Source organism: Gambusia affinis, linkage group LG16 (assembly GCF_019740435.1).
Source record: "Gambusia affinis linkage group LG16, SWU_Gaff_1.0, whole genome shotgun sequence".
Classification (NCBI taxonomy): domain Eukaryota; kingdom Metazoa; phylum Chordata; class Actinopteri; order Cyprinodontiformes; family Poeciliidae; genus Gambusia; species Gambusia affinis.
In genome coordinates this window covers 5,055,572-5,069,176 of record NC_057883.1, presented here as the reverse complement: position 1 = coordinate 5,069,176, position 13,605 = coordinate 5,055,572, and the positions used below count along the sequence as shown (strand labels likewise).

Here is a 13,605-nt window from a genome sequence, read left to right as displayed (position 1 = left end):
GAAAGTTTATTTCCCAACTGTGCAGAGGTGATGAGGTGGTTCAGTTAACGTCTTAATTCGTTGCAGTTATTGTAACCAACGGACAGATTAAATGAAATCACCTGCTGACGTCAGCAGGATTAGGCGACATCAAGTAAACTCAGTGGCTTTTATTGCTTATGTATTTGGGTCTTGTTGTCTGCAGTGGGATTTATAATCACATCTAATGATGCAATAATCCAATTATTGTTTCATTGCATTAGGGCAGCCAAATGAGGCTGGATCTGGAGTGGCTGTGGAGTTTTATTTGTCTTTATTTTTGCTGCCACGCTTTAGGACTTCATGCATTCCAGTGAACATATTTCCAGAACATTCTGTTGAGAAAGTGAGAAGGACGTCCAGGTGCTGCTTTCCATACAGCCCACAAATAAGGAATCGACTCTTCTGGTGAGACTCTAGCTGTTTTCCACTTGTACTGGAAAATCTACGCCGACTGAAATCAGATTTAATTTTTCTCACCAAACCCAACCTGAAGATGTAACATGGTTGCCCTTTACATAAAACAACAAAAACTGGAGTAAAAAATAAAAAAAGATGCACAGATCAGAATTTGTGGTTAACTGCAACTTTTTTTTTGCAAATTAAAATCCATCTTTAATGACTATATTAACATGTTATACTCATGTTATAGTCAGGACTATAACATGTTATAGTCAGGACTATAACATGAGTATAACATGTTTATTTCCTGACTATAACATGTTTATTTCCTGACTATAACATGTTTATTTCCTGACTATAACATGTTTATTTCCTGACTATAACATGTTTATTTCCTGACTATAACATGTTCATTTCCTGACTATAACATGAGTATAACATGTTATACTCATGTTATAGTATAACATGACTATAACGTGTTATAGTCATGTTCTCCAGCCTTTGTGTTGATTCTTTCATCATTTACAATAATACAGTAATTGTTCATATTAGGTGCATCGAGACTTTGTGTTGCAGTGAAATGGAGGGTTAGTGATGATGTTAAAACAAAGTAATTGTGGATTTTAGCCCATTTTAAATGAATCCCAAAACCTTATTCAGTATATTTTGCAGAAATGAGCCTCGTTTCTCAATCTTCCTGTTCCATCCCCATGCCTCGTTGACGTTCCTAAACAAAGTGATTCAACTTCTGAGCATAAATCTTTTGCTGCTGTTGATCAGAAATTTGCCCTGATTTAGGAATGTCCTGTTTTCTATCTTCATAGCATTGACAAAGCATTTTGTCAGTCTATATATTTAAATCATTGCGTATCCAGAGGGGTTTTTCTTTGTTAAGATATCTTTGTTAATTACTGTGATACTCATGGAAATGCTATAATCTCACATATGACTAAGTGTAACTTTATATTAGTTTTTGAAGGTTTCGTATCTGTTTATTTGAATAAACACTAAACGTCCCTAAAGTAGGACCAGAGTTCATGTTGGGTTCAAATTTTGTCCTGGTCGTTATAAAGCGATCCAAATGCAGGTGGCGCTTGACGCGTGGTCAATGAAACATCACCACAGGGATGAAACCGACGTCTGCTTGGTATGAAATGTTGTCTAAACAGGTGAAAATCGGCACATGGTTGGTACGAATCGATGAATGGTCCGTTAAAACGTCTCTGAAGCGGGCGAGGATCGGCGTACGGCCGACACAAAGCTTTTCCCAAGGCAGGAAAGCCGTGGTTCACGACTGGAAATACCCAACCAAGCTAGGAGCGAACTGAGGCATCGTCGATAAGAAATGCCCCCGAGGTGGGTACAGACAGATCTGTCTTTGGTACAAAAGATTCCCAAAGCAGGTAAGAATTAATGACTGTAGTGGAAGAAGAGGAATTTGCCCAAGGACACAACGGCAGTACGGAACAAACCGATGCACGGCGAGTACAAAATGTCCCCAAAGAGGGTAAAAAAATGAAGCACAGCTGGTTGGAAACATCACAAAGGTGGGTAAGAGCTGAGGCTGTAAAAGATTTGTACCGACACCAACCTTGAATTGTCACATGGTTGTTGTAGAACATTGTCAAAGCGCATGGTGGATAAGGAATGTCACATGGACACATGGTGAGCAGAAAACATCGACAGACACTACCACGTGGTTTCCAGCCACTTAGTATCATTTTATAACACAATCAAGTAATTATGTCTCCTTCAGTTGTTATGAAATTGCTGCATGTATCAAACGTGGCTTAGAGCAAACTTGACTTCATTTTGTTCTACGTTACAAAATGGCCAAAACGTGAAGTGAAGTGGTGATGTCACCATCATCCCTCAGGAACAGGTACCAAGAATTGAAAAGGCAGAAGTATTGTTTAAAAATGGCCGCTTCTCCAGCTGTTCAAATAGAAAGATAAATTGTAAAAAAAAACATCACCTGTCACTCTGTTCATTGATACTCTTTGAACCAGAACCTGAAGAACCATGTTCCACTACCAAAGCTAATCACAGAAGCTAGTGATGTGAAAGAAAAGAAAGAAAAAAAAAAGGAACAGAAGACGTTTTGAGGCTCAGTCTCGTGAATTAAGAATGAGCTTCATCTGGAAGATGAGCAGCTCTGCTCCTACAGGCCGAGTTCAGACACTGGGAGGATCCCAGACACTCCACAGTCCGTCAGATTATCTCGCTGCAGTGGGTTTAGTTTTCATTCTTCATATCTATGCCAGACAGGAGGACACTGGAAATATTCAGACTGCATTCTTTAACTTTTTTTTAAATGTTTTGTTGGCTCTGGTGGTCATTATTTGAAAGCAGTTCGACAGGAAAGAGGGTAACGCGAGAGGAGGAAGACACGCGGCAAATGTCGCCAGGCCGGGAATTGAACCTGCAACCACCGGCACAAGGTCTAAGGCCTCAATATATGGGTTGTGCTTTGCCTCTGCGCCACCGCAGCACCCCTGCATTCGTTAACTTTTAATTATTTTCAGTTGTATTTTACTAACGTTTGTGAAAATGCAGCAAATAGGAAGTGATTCTGTTGCAGGTCACTTATAAAACGTAATGGACGCTGTAACATTGTGTTGTTCTCTTACAGCCGACTAAATGCTAATTTTCTGCAAAAGCCAGAAAATGTATATGAGTTTTAGCACAACATTTTGTGGAATTACAAAACTACATTGCAGTAATTACAAAATTACATAACAATGACAGAAAAGTGACTGTTTCTTACTTTTCTTTAGGTAACTGTATGACTGCAATATCAGCCCCACAAACACAAATACTGCTCTTGACAAACGTTCCCAAATGTGATGATGGGCTTCTGTAGGCCACCGGTCTTATAAAAAATAAAACAAAATTGCATTTTCAAAATGCAAATTGTGACTGCACTTAATCATATTTTCAAATGTATTGATGTTTTCCTGGAGCAAACGGTGAAGAAACGAGCAAGAGTAAAAATAACGTCAACAAAGAGAGATTCTGGGTTTTATAAACTTCATTAATTGGAGTTTATCGTGACAACAATAAATTTAAATCGTCACGATGAGATATTTATCAAGATAAATGATTAACTATATGATAAATGCCCACCCCTGGTTTAGGCTTTCTGTTTTTTAAGGGGTTGTCCTTTGATTGATTTGATTGATCGATCAGTCCAGGGAATGAACGGCTTTTCGCCCGATGACCACTGGAGATGGGAACCGGTTCCTGAATCACGCTACAAGACTAAGCGGGTACAGACAACGGATGGCAGGATTAAACTATGAAACTTACAAGAAATCCTTCATGATTGGACCGAGGCTCAGTCTGGACCCGGTCTGTTTCTGTGTTCAAAATGCCGCCAATCATTATCGCTTTCAATTAGAGGAGCACAATTCCTTCAGTTTGATTCATTCGACCAATACTTATACGCTAACCTGATATTATACACAAAGGTCTGAAAATCAGCCCCTGTCCTGCCAACCAGGTCACGTCTCCACATGTGAACAGTCGTCACCCCTCCGTTGCCAACTTAGCAGATTTGTTGCTGTACTTAGCGATTTCTCAGAAAAAACAAATCGGTATTGGCCAAAGTCGGAATCAGCTTAAAACTCAATGATTGGCCAAAAAAAACAACCCAACCATTTTTAGAGTGCAGCTGAAACACATACAGACTCTGACTCTGTATAAATCCTTCAAAAACCCCAGAAAAGTCCATTGTTTTTTTGTGTGTTTTTTTTGTTTTGTTTTCCTTAATACAGTCAGAAAACCACATCGTTCCAGTTATGCACATTGTGCTGGTCTATTAGGGAAGGTACGGTAATTTTATTTAAATAGCACATTTTCAGGAACAAGGCAGAACAAGAATAAGAATAAGTAGTCAATATAAACTAGTGAGTGTTTCTCTGGATTAGTAGATGTTGGTTCTCTACATTTGGTAAGATTGGTGAGGTATAAAACTAAACATTGGTTTCAGTCGTTCTGGGTTGAGTTCTACATTTCTAAATGTTGGTTCTCCATGTTTGATTCTATAAAGTAGACGGTACTTTTTCCAAGTTTGTTCTAGATTTGTAAACTAACAGGAGTTCCTCTGTTAGTTCCTCTGTTAGTTTTTCTGTTAGTAGCTCTGATGTTAGACGTATAAAACTAAATGTTGGTCTAAAGTAATAACTGCTCCACAGTTTATAAAAGTAGCTAAATGTTGATCTGAGGTTCCTGGGATTTAGGGTTATATTACCTCTAGTGTGAAAAATGTGCAGAGGATTAATATCCACTGCAATGCGATGCAGCTCTGCTTGGCCTTTCTTCATCTCTCTCACTCCCTTAAGCATGTTCATTAGCTGCATTCGTTGCAGGTAATGATATCACTTTGTGAAAGCTGGCTCCACGTTCCTCCCCCACTTTCCTCATAATTTCCCCAACACCGTGGATCAGTTTAGAGTAACACGTTGCATGTGGACTTCCTCTGATTAAATTTGCAGCATTCCCCGTAATCACCGGCCTCACTGACCTGCACATCTGTTGCCTCGTTGTCAACGCCGGACACGTCGCAAACGTCCGACTTCAGCTCGCCTTTGGGCCTTAGATGATGTCGCCGCTGCCATATGTCTTATGCGTGTCAGTGAGGTTTAGGTTCCTTAGGTTTTAATCTAATATTCCACATGCATTCCTGTGATGAAGCTGCTGGATTATATACAGTCGTTACATTGATACGCTGGGCAAGAAGTTGTGTTTTGTTTTTTTTCCCCAGTTAGCATGTGACTGTGTAGGAACTTAAAAACAGAACTGGGTTAAAGGTGCTGTTAAAGTCTGAGCCGGGATCAACTACATGTTCCATTTTTGTGATGCTTATGAAACCTGAAGAGTTTTGTATGAGGGAAAAGCTTAGATATGGATTTGCCCTCACACAAAACTGTTTTGTTTCAGGATGTTTTTACCTGCCTTGAGCGTCAAGCAGGTTAATTTTTTCCATTCTTTTTTGCAAAATGGCTCAATCAGATCGAATATCGACCATCAGTGAACATCAATTTTCAAGTCTTGCATTGTACTCTGAGTTGAATTTAGATCCGGGCCGGTCCAACACACAAATATGCATTAATGAAACCCAGTACACGGCAGTTCTGACATTACTTTTATTGTTCTTTTTAAGGGTTTCGCCATACTTGGCTCCAACCATCTTGATCAGAGGCTTTCCCACAGCCTGATGCTGCCACCACCTTATCTCACCGTGGTGGACAGTTTTGTGTTCTGCTTGTTGGCTAAAATGAAAAAAGTTCAAGTTTGACCTCATGTAACCAAGTCACTTCTTCTACATGTTCCTAATACTGTATTTTTTTTAAAAAAAAGACTTAAGTGAATAAATGAAAAATCTGCAGAATGTGCCCATTTTTCTCCGATTAATTGTCAGGATAATCGATCGAATAGTTGATTACTGTAAAAAAAATTGTTAGTTGCAGCTAAGATGGAATATATATTGCGATAGACAGGTGATCACTATTAATAGAAAATGTGTTTGACAGAAACGTTCCATAATTTTGCTGAACTTTGATCCAGAACCGCACAGCATTCTGGGAGATGTAGGCAGAGGAAACGCTTTAGCCACTCAACCGCTCACAGCTAACTAAGAAAAGTGGGTGGCGTCAAGTAACTCATTCATTCTTTGGTTACCTAGCAACAACACGATGAGTAACTTGCGCAGCAGCAGTTTCATGTTTCGCCATCATACCTTACAAGTCCTGAAAAATATAGATTTTTTAAAAACAGCGTAGAGTAAAAACTGTGGGTACGAGAGGAAAGGTCACCAGTTTGGTAGAATTTCAGATATTTAATACAAATAAACGAATCAATAATTATCGGTATCGACTGATCTGAAACACTTATAGTGACACGTTGCAGCCCTACTTTTTCCCTACAGAATGCGATGGAGCTTTAGGTTGGAGCATAAGAAAACGTGAAAAATGTTTTCCACTTTTGCAAGGTGCTACCGGGACCACCAACGTGCAGAGAGAGAGAGAGAGAAAGAGAGAGAGAAAGAGGAAGAGGGAAGTGTCAATTTAAAAATCCACAAACAACACCAGGAATCAATTATGACAGAGCCACCCGGCAGGCCTCCGCTCTGCTCCAGAGAGCAGGCCAGAGCTGGCAGCAGGCAGGCGTCAGGTCAGATTACCAAAACAAACAGCAGGGACGTCTCATTGTGGTGACAGGCCAACGACCCCACTCACTCACACACACACAAGAAACAGCTATTACAAAAGAGGGAGCTTCACTTTCAGGTCAAAGAACGATCCGATAAGAACTGATACCCGACTGCCAGAGTACGGCACGAGCCCCGGAAAGTCCGCCGGAGGGCCGAGGGGATTGCTTTGTGCATCCTCCGAATCGCCGCGGCAACCTCGGCTCACGTATTCAAACTCTGATGCAAACAGCAAACGGGAGTAGACTGGGCAGGGGCCGCGGAGGAACTCTGTCTACGTAAACCAAGCTTGTATTTATAACTCTGAACGGTGGACGAGATAAACAGGGGGATATTTTATTACACGATCACTCTGAGGTTCTTGCTGCAGCTCCGAATGCATGCTTGTATCTCTTTACGCCAAATGCAGCAGAATGCCTCTTAGACCACACGGTTCAATGTGAGTTGGCAGAACCTCAGAGTCCAGGGTGAGTCTGTGGCTGCTGAACCGCCTGGACACAAGCATTTCAACACACAGCTTCTCTAACCTCACAGTAAATGATAAACTATCGTTAACTTGTTGGTCCTTCGTCCACTGGCTAATGAAGTTTGTTGTATTGATTTCTAGAGACCCTGTTTGAATGCCTGCCACTCACCTTTGACCCCCACCTTCAAATGATCCCAGATCTCATGGTATCGCTGTAGGGCTGAAATGATGAATCGTGATTAATCGATTACTTAAAGATTCCCGATTAATCGTCAACTGGATTATATAGACTCAAAAAGCAGTAATCGGGGCGTGCTCCGGTGGCGTAGAGGGCAGCGCGCCCCACGTTTGGAGGCCTTCAGTCCTCGACGCGGCCGTCGCGGGTTCGATTCCCGGACCCGACGACATTTGCCGCATGTCTTTCCCCCTCTCCTTTCCCCTTTCCTGTCAGCCTACTGTGGTTAAGGGACACTAGAGCCCAAAAAAAAAAACCCTTGTGGGAAAAAAAAAAAAAAAAAAAAAATGCAGTAATTAAGGCAAAACTGTACAAAAAATAATACATGAATTTTGCATTAGAAGTGAAAAAATATTTGACTATAAATATATTCTACACCCAGAGACCCTCAAGTGGCTTTGGTTTAGCTTCAACTGGTTCAAATTCTGTAGAATAAAAAATATATCATATGAAGCACTGTTTGCTGTCTAATTAAAAAATGGTTATTCTCAAATTTTTAAAAAGGAGGTGAATCATTTCTTCATTGGTCTAATTTAAAATCGGCAGTATGTGCCAATGTTTACATCTGATTAATCGATTAATTGTCAGAAAAATCAATTATTAAAATAAGAGTTTGGTGCATCCCTAAAGTTAGAAGGATTTTTAGTTGTACGCATTCGTTGCTACAAAAGATCAAACTAAAGGAATCCTGCTCTTGCATTTTAGGTCCCAATGTGTTTATTTTCTTATTTAAACAAATGAACTGAGTTATTTGTTATTTCGATGTATTTCTAATATTGTATAAATTAAGCTTAAGTGGTTGAAAGAAAAATCTGCAAAATGTGGCAATTTTTAAAATCCGATTAATCGTCGGAGTGATTGATTGATAAAATATTCATTCCTTCCAGCCCTAATAATGACTCCGATTTTATGCAATAACCTCCTGACATCCTGTTCTTGGTTTCTGCTTGTTGTTTTTATTTTAGTGTCCCACCATGATCAATAGTGGGCCCCATCTGTGCGCCCCGCATAAAACTTTCTGGAGGTGTCTGGGAAAAGTTCCCGAGGCGATTTGTTTACCAGCCATTTGCTCGTGACGCACTGGGTTTAGGAGCGAGGTTCTTGGTCCCGGGGTTCTCCTCTGTAGCGCTGCGCGGCTGGCAAACAAACGCGAGAGAAGCCGCAGAAAGCTCCGCGCAGCCTCCGGAACAAACACAATGTCTGCACTGGAGGAGGACGCTGTTCCTGCTCCACATACACGTCAGCCGAGCTGAGCATTATTCCTGCTGAGAGCCGCACCATCAGTCCAAGTTTCACACACATGCACATCAACATGCAGCACACACTCCCCTGCAGCCCCGTCGCCTCCAGCCACAGCGCAGTTCCTTATCGTTTCATTACAGGCACCCCTCCCCTCCTCTCCCTCTCTTGAGCCGCGTTCACTCACAATCAGCGGGATGGTCCTGTCGTCCCGGTGGATCTCCAGCCGACCGGGGACCGGCTTCTGCCCGTGGCCTCTGCCGCGAGCCTGCGACGCGGACGACGACGGCGTCGACGCGGGCTTGCTGTCCTGCCACAGGTAATAAAACGTGCCGAGGATCCAGGCGACGGTCAATATGGCGATGGCGTTGGCCCGTATCCTGCGCATGGTGAGCCCATAAGGAGGGCACCGGAGGCGAGCCCGCGGCTGGTTCAGGTCCGCCTAGCGGAAGGTGCAGCCCGCAACCCCCGCCGGTGATGGGTTGAACCTGCAGAGGAGACGCGCAGCCTCTGCCTCTGTCGCTCCAGTCTGCCGGAGACGCTGCCTCTCTGCTGGGATTTGCGCACCGACTGGAGTGCACGGTCCTAGCGCCGAGCCGTCCCCCACGCGCACACACCCTGTAAACACGCAACACTGTCGCGCGCGCACTGCCACGGGCTGCAACAATAAAGGGGAGGATGTCTGCTCCTCTTCTCTTCTTTATCGGGGGAAAAAAATCGGAGAAGCGAAACCGCCTGCTTGGTCTCCGATTCACGACGGCGCATTAGGGCTATTGTAGATGGAGAAAGAAAAAGAAAGGGGGAGGGAGTGCATTAACGCCCCAAAACTCAGAAAATTTTAGATCAATCTTAATATGAATTTTAAAAACTCTGAAAATTTATTTTCCTGGTAAATTTTTGCCTAATGATTTTTTTTTAAAATCAAAGTTGTCTTTTTCTAGTAAATTCTTGAGGTTAATCATAAAGTGAACCTTTTTCTATCAATCACACCACCAGGAGCCATAAATCGAGTAAACCGCCTTGGTTACATCGTGGAGCCCAAACACAAACAGAGAGTCAAAGCACAGATGAGAACAGACCAATCATCATTTGAGTCGATTTCCACAAAAAAAATAATAAATTGAGATTAATTTTGTAGAAAAAGAAAATGTAAAGATTATTTAGTTTCAAAAGTAAAAAAATCTAACTCAGAAAATTTCCAAACGTAAAAAAAAAAAAAGACTTTTGAAACTCAGAAAATAATAAGAAAACCCCCCCCAACATTTTATTTCTGAGATTAATCTCAAACTTTCCGAGTTTAGGTGGACGGTCTTGTGTTGGTGCCACGCTCTTTCCGTTTCCAGATGAGGGACTGAACGGTGCTCCAGACGTTCAAAGCTTGGGAAATATTTTTGTAGCTTCAAGCTTCGCAACTTCATCTCCGTCCCGTCCGCTGTGTTCGACTTCATGATGCCGTTTGCTCCCCACTGTCTCCCCCAGCCTCTGAGGCGTCACACACTCCAGTTGGCCATTATCAGTCATCAGGCAATTGGTTTCCACTCAGAAAAAATGGGGCTGAATATTTTACCACACCACACTTTTCAGTTTTTTTATTTACACAAAAATGCTTCGAGTCATGTGTAATTTTAATCGAATGCCACTTTGTGTTGGTTTTTCACAATAATTATTTACGTTTGTGGTTGTGATGTGACACAATATGGAAAAAGTTCCAGTCGAAAGTCACTGAAGATCAAATTGACGAGAACTCAGGTAACTGTTTTTGTTGCTGCCGTTTCACAGGTATTCCTCTATCTCTGTTTCTGTGATCACATAGCAAATGGAGCCAAATTACTACAATGAATCTGAATTTAAAAAGAATAACAAAAAAGGTAAGTCTGACCCACCCAGAACACACACACACACACACACACACACACACACACTGTGGAGAATGGTGGTGGCAGCATAATGCTGGTGACACGCAATTTAGTTATTTTTTTAATTAATTTATTTATTTTTTGTTATTTCACATGAAATAACTAATGGAAAATTTTATTTTCTATTTTATTTTGATTAATACACCTTCATTCTAAGGTAAATTAATGTTCACGTTCAGGTAAATGTACTTACTTTTACTTTGTAAAATCTTGCAAAAATGGTAAAAAAAATAAATAAAAAAAAGTCCATCATATTCACTTTAATTAGCGCGACACATTTAAAGAGAAAAAGTGTTTATTTATCAAGGCCACTAAAAGCTTACTGGACATCTTCACTGATGTAACCTGTAAAAATGCCTTAAAGACTCAAACTAAAGGCATATCAGCTGAATTTATGACAGTATAGTCTCACACTGAAACCCGTAGTTGAAGTTCGTTTATTAAGTGGAAACTCAAGATTTGTTACCTACTGTACTCTCCAAACCATTTGGTTTTGGAAGTGATGTGAGCCAAAAAATTTAAAAAAATCCTGTTCTGTTCTACCATCACAAATGTAACCATGTGGAGTTTACTACACTTATGGCTGTTACTCTAAATCTGTGTGATGAGATCAACATTAAGCTTTTCAGCTCCTAAACATGGAGGTGGGTTTGGTGTGAAAATTCACCTCATGCACTGTTAAAGAGGTGGTGACATGTAAAATCAACCTTTGGAGCTTTACATCATCTTGTAATGTTATTCCCTCATCAAAAACATACCTGGAGTGTTTCTTCTATTCTTCCATGCATGTTTGAGAAATCCTTGAATCTCTCATAGCAACCATTCAGCTGTGGAAAACGCCTGGGTGGACCTAGCCCCGCCTTCAAGGCTGAAGCTCCTCCTCTGAGCTGCAGTTTACAAGCTTCCCCCTCTCGGCTCCTTCAGACTAGCCGGCAGCAATCAGCAAACGCCTGGTGGAACGTTGTTGAAGACGTGGTGACGTCCTGAGGGCAGGCTTTCAGAAAGAGGAGCGTCTTAAAGCGATAGAGAACAGTCAGAGAGCACGGCATCCTTAACTTGTAATAAAGTAAAATTTTAGGTGAGCTTTGATGAGGTTTTCAACAGGATAACGATCTGAACAGATCGCTAAATCAACACAGACGAACCTCTCAGTCTTCAGACCTAAATGTGGAGCATCAGAGAGCATCTGTTTCTCACCCCTGGTGCTCAACGTGTTTTAGATGTCTCCCTGCTTTAACACGCCTGATTCACATGATTGCACTTCAGCAAAAGCCTGTTAATCAGCCGTCAGCTGGAATCAGCTGTGCTTAAAGCAGGGAGACATCTGAAGCATGGAGGAGAAGAAGATTTCAACTTCACCTTTCCTGTAATTTACAGGCAGATCCACTGAATCTTATTTCAATTATGTCATTTTTTTCTTCTCTCAAATAAACACCAAATTATCTGGGGAAAAAGCAAGGAAAGAACCGTCATCCTGGTCGCGAGCCGTTGATCCGGCAGCCCAGAATCTAAATATAATCGGCGCCTTTCCTTCCACGGACGTGTTGCTCCTCATTATTCCGCTTGTGCGTTTTAAATTATGCGTTTTAATTAACAGCTTCCAGCTCTCTGAGAAAATTAAACACTGTGACTAAAATAAATAAAAAAATAAAAATAAAAAAGACAACCGTTAGCCCGATAGTTTATTTTGGACTACAACCTCTGAAATAGTCTGGCTTTTAAAAAAGAAAGAGAAAAAAAAAGTCTCCCCACCTTTGAATGTGAACCTGCTCACCAGTAGAGACAACAGAAGAAGCGTGATGACGCCCTGGGGGCATGGCAGAACCGAGAAAGCTGCAGTTTCTCATCCCTCTTCCTCTCCCTCTGCAACAAGAAACATGCTAACAGTGTGAGCTCATCCAAACCCAGCTAAGAGCAAAAACACGGAGTGAGAAGCTTCCCCACAGCTGGGCCCACCGCCACAGCATCACGGGTCAGGAGGGCCAAGTTCTCATCGTCACAGGCGCAAGGAACAAGAAACAGGATCCAGAGGCAGCAGAGGGACGGAAACATGGAGTAAAATGAAATCACTGACTGTAAAAACAAACAAAAAAAATTATTAAATACAATAAAATCCCCAGCTGTGTCTTGTTCAGAATGACTTAATGCACGTTTATTTTCCTCTGTTTTTATAGATGATAAATTTCAACAAGCCGTGTTTTATGTCTTTGCAATCACAAATCAGTGGCGACCCCAAGAGGAGGGCCAAGGGGGGCCGTGGCCCACTCCCTGGACTTCCATAAACGATTCATCTTCAGTCAAGACAAAAATAACGTGTGTACAGCTCTGGAAAAAATGAAGAGCCCCACTGAAAACCTCCTGGTTGTTCCATCAAATATTGACTCCTGAATTCTTCCCGAGTTAAAACATCAGTATTGTTTCTAAATGAATATGAACTTGTTTTCTTCGCATTATTTGAGGTCTGAAAGCGCTGCATCCGTTTCTTTATTTTGACCATTTCTCACTTTCTGCAAATAAAAACTACAATTTTTTTTGGAACTGCGGAGACATGTTGTCAGTAGTTCATAGAATAAAAGAACAATGTTCATTTTACGCAAACATAAACTGGTGAAAAATAAAATTATATATATATATATTTTAATGTCAATGTACTTGATTGAAAATGTATGCCATAGACCAAAACGAAAGTAGTGCATAAATATATATCAGATGGGAAAAGAAAATTCACAATTGATTAAAACTAGGATATTTCTGATTTTTGCCGTGGATCTCTTGGTTGCTTCTCCAATTAAACTCCAATGAAATACTTTTGACATTTTATTCTGCAGCGTGACAAATAGAGTAAGGCTCAAGGGGTGGAAACCCGTTCGCAGAGCGCTACCCTCTGTTCCTCACGAAAACATTCTTGTCATTGTTCATTTAATCACAGGCATTAAAATAACCTGTGTAAATAAAAAAAACATTTAAAAAAACGTCTTGCAGGCTTCAGGCACCTTTTATCTACGTAGCTCGGAGGTGAATCTCACTGCGCCGATGATGAGAACATCTATTCTCGGTCCTGTCACAGAGAGACCGTCAGCTGATGAGATCTGCCCCGAATCCGTCTCGTGTGTGCGTA

At 41.3% G+C, this 13,605-nt stretch overlaps 1 protein-coding gene across 1 annotated transcript in view; it reads right to left on the bottom strand.

Annotated features, from left to right (window-relative positions):
- Window positions 1–9,319, bottom strand: part of galnt16 (UDP-N-acetyl-alpha-D-galactosamine:polypeptide N-acetylgalactosaminyltransferase 16) — a 54,405-nt gene extending 45,086 nt beyond the window's left edge. Inside the window, exon 1 of the mRNA XM_044142869.1 lies at window positions 8,759–9,319. Within this exon, the coding sequence (XP_043998804.1) occupies window positions 8,759–8,959 (201 nt within the window). The 5' untranslated portion in view covers window positions 8,960–9,319. The remainder of the gene's footprint in view (window positions 1–8,758) is intronic.
- Between the last annotated feature and the right edge of the window lie 4,286 nt (window positions 9,320–13,605).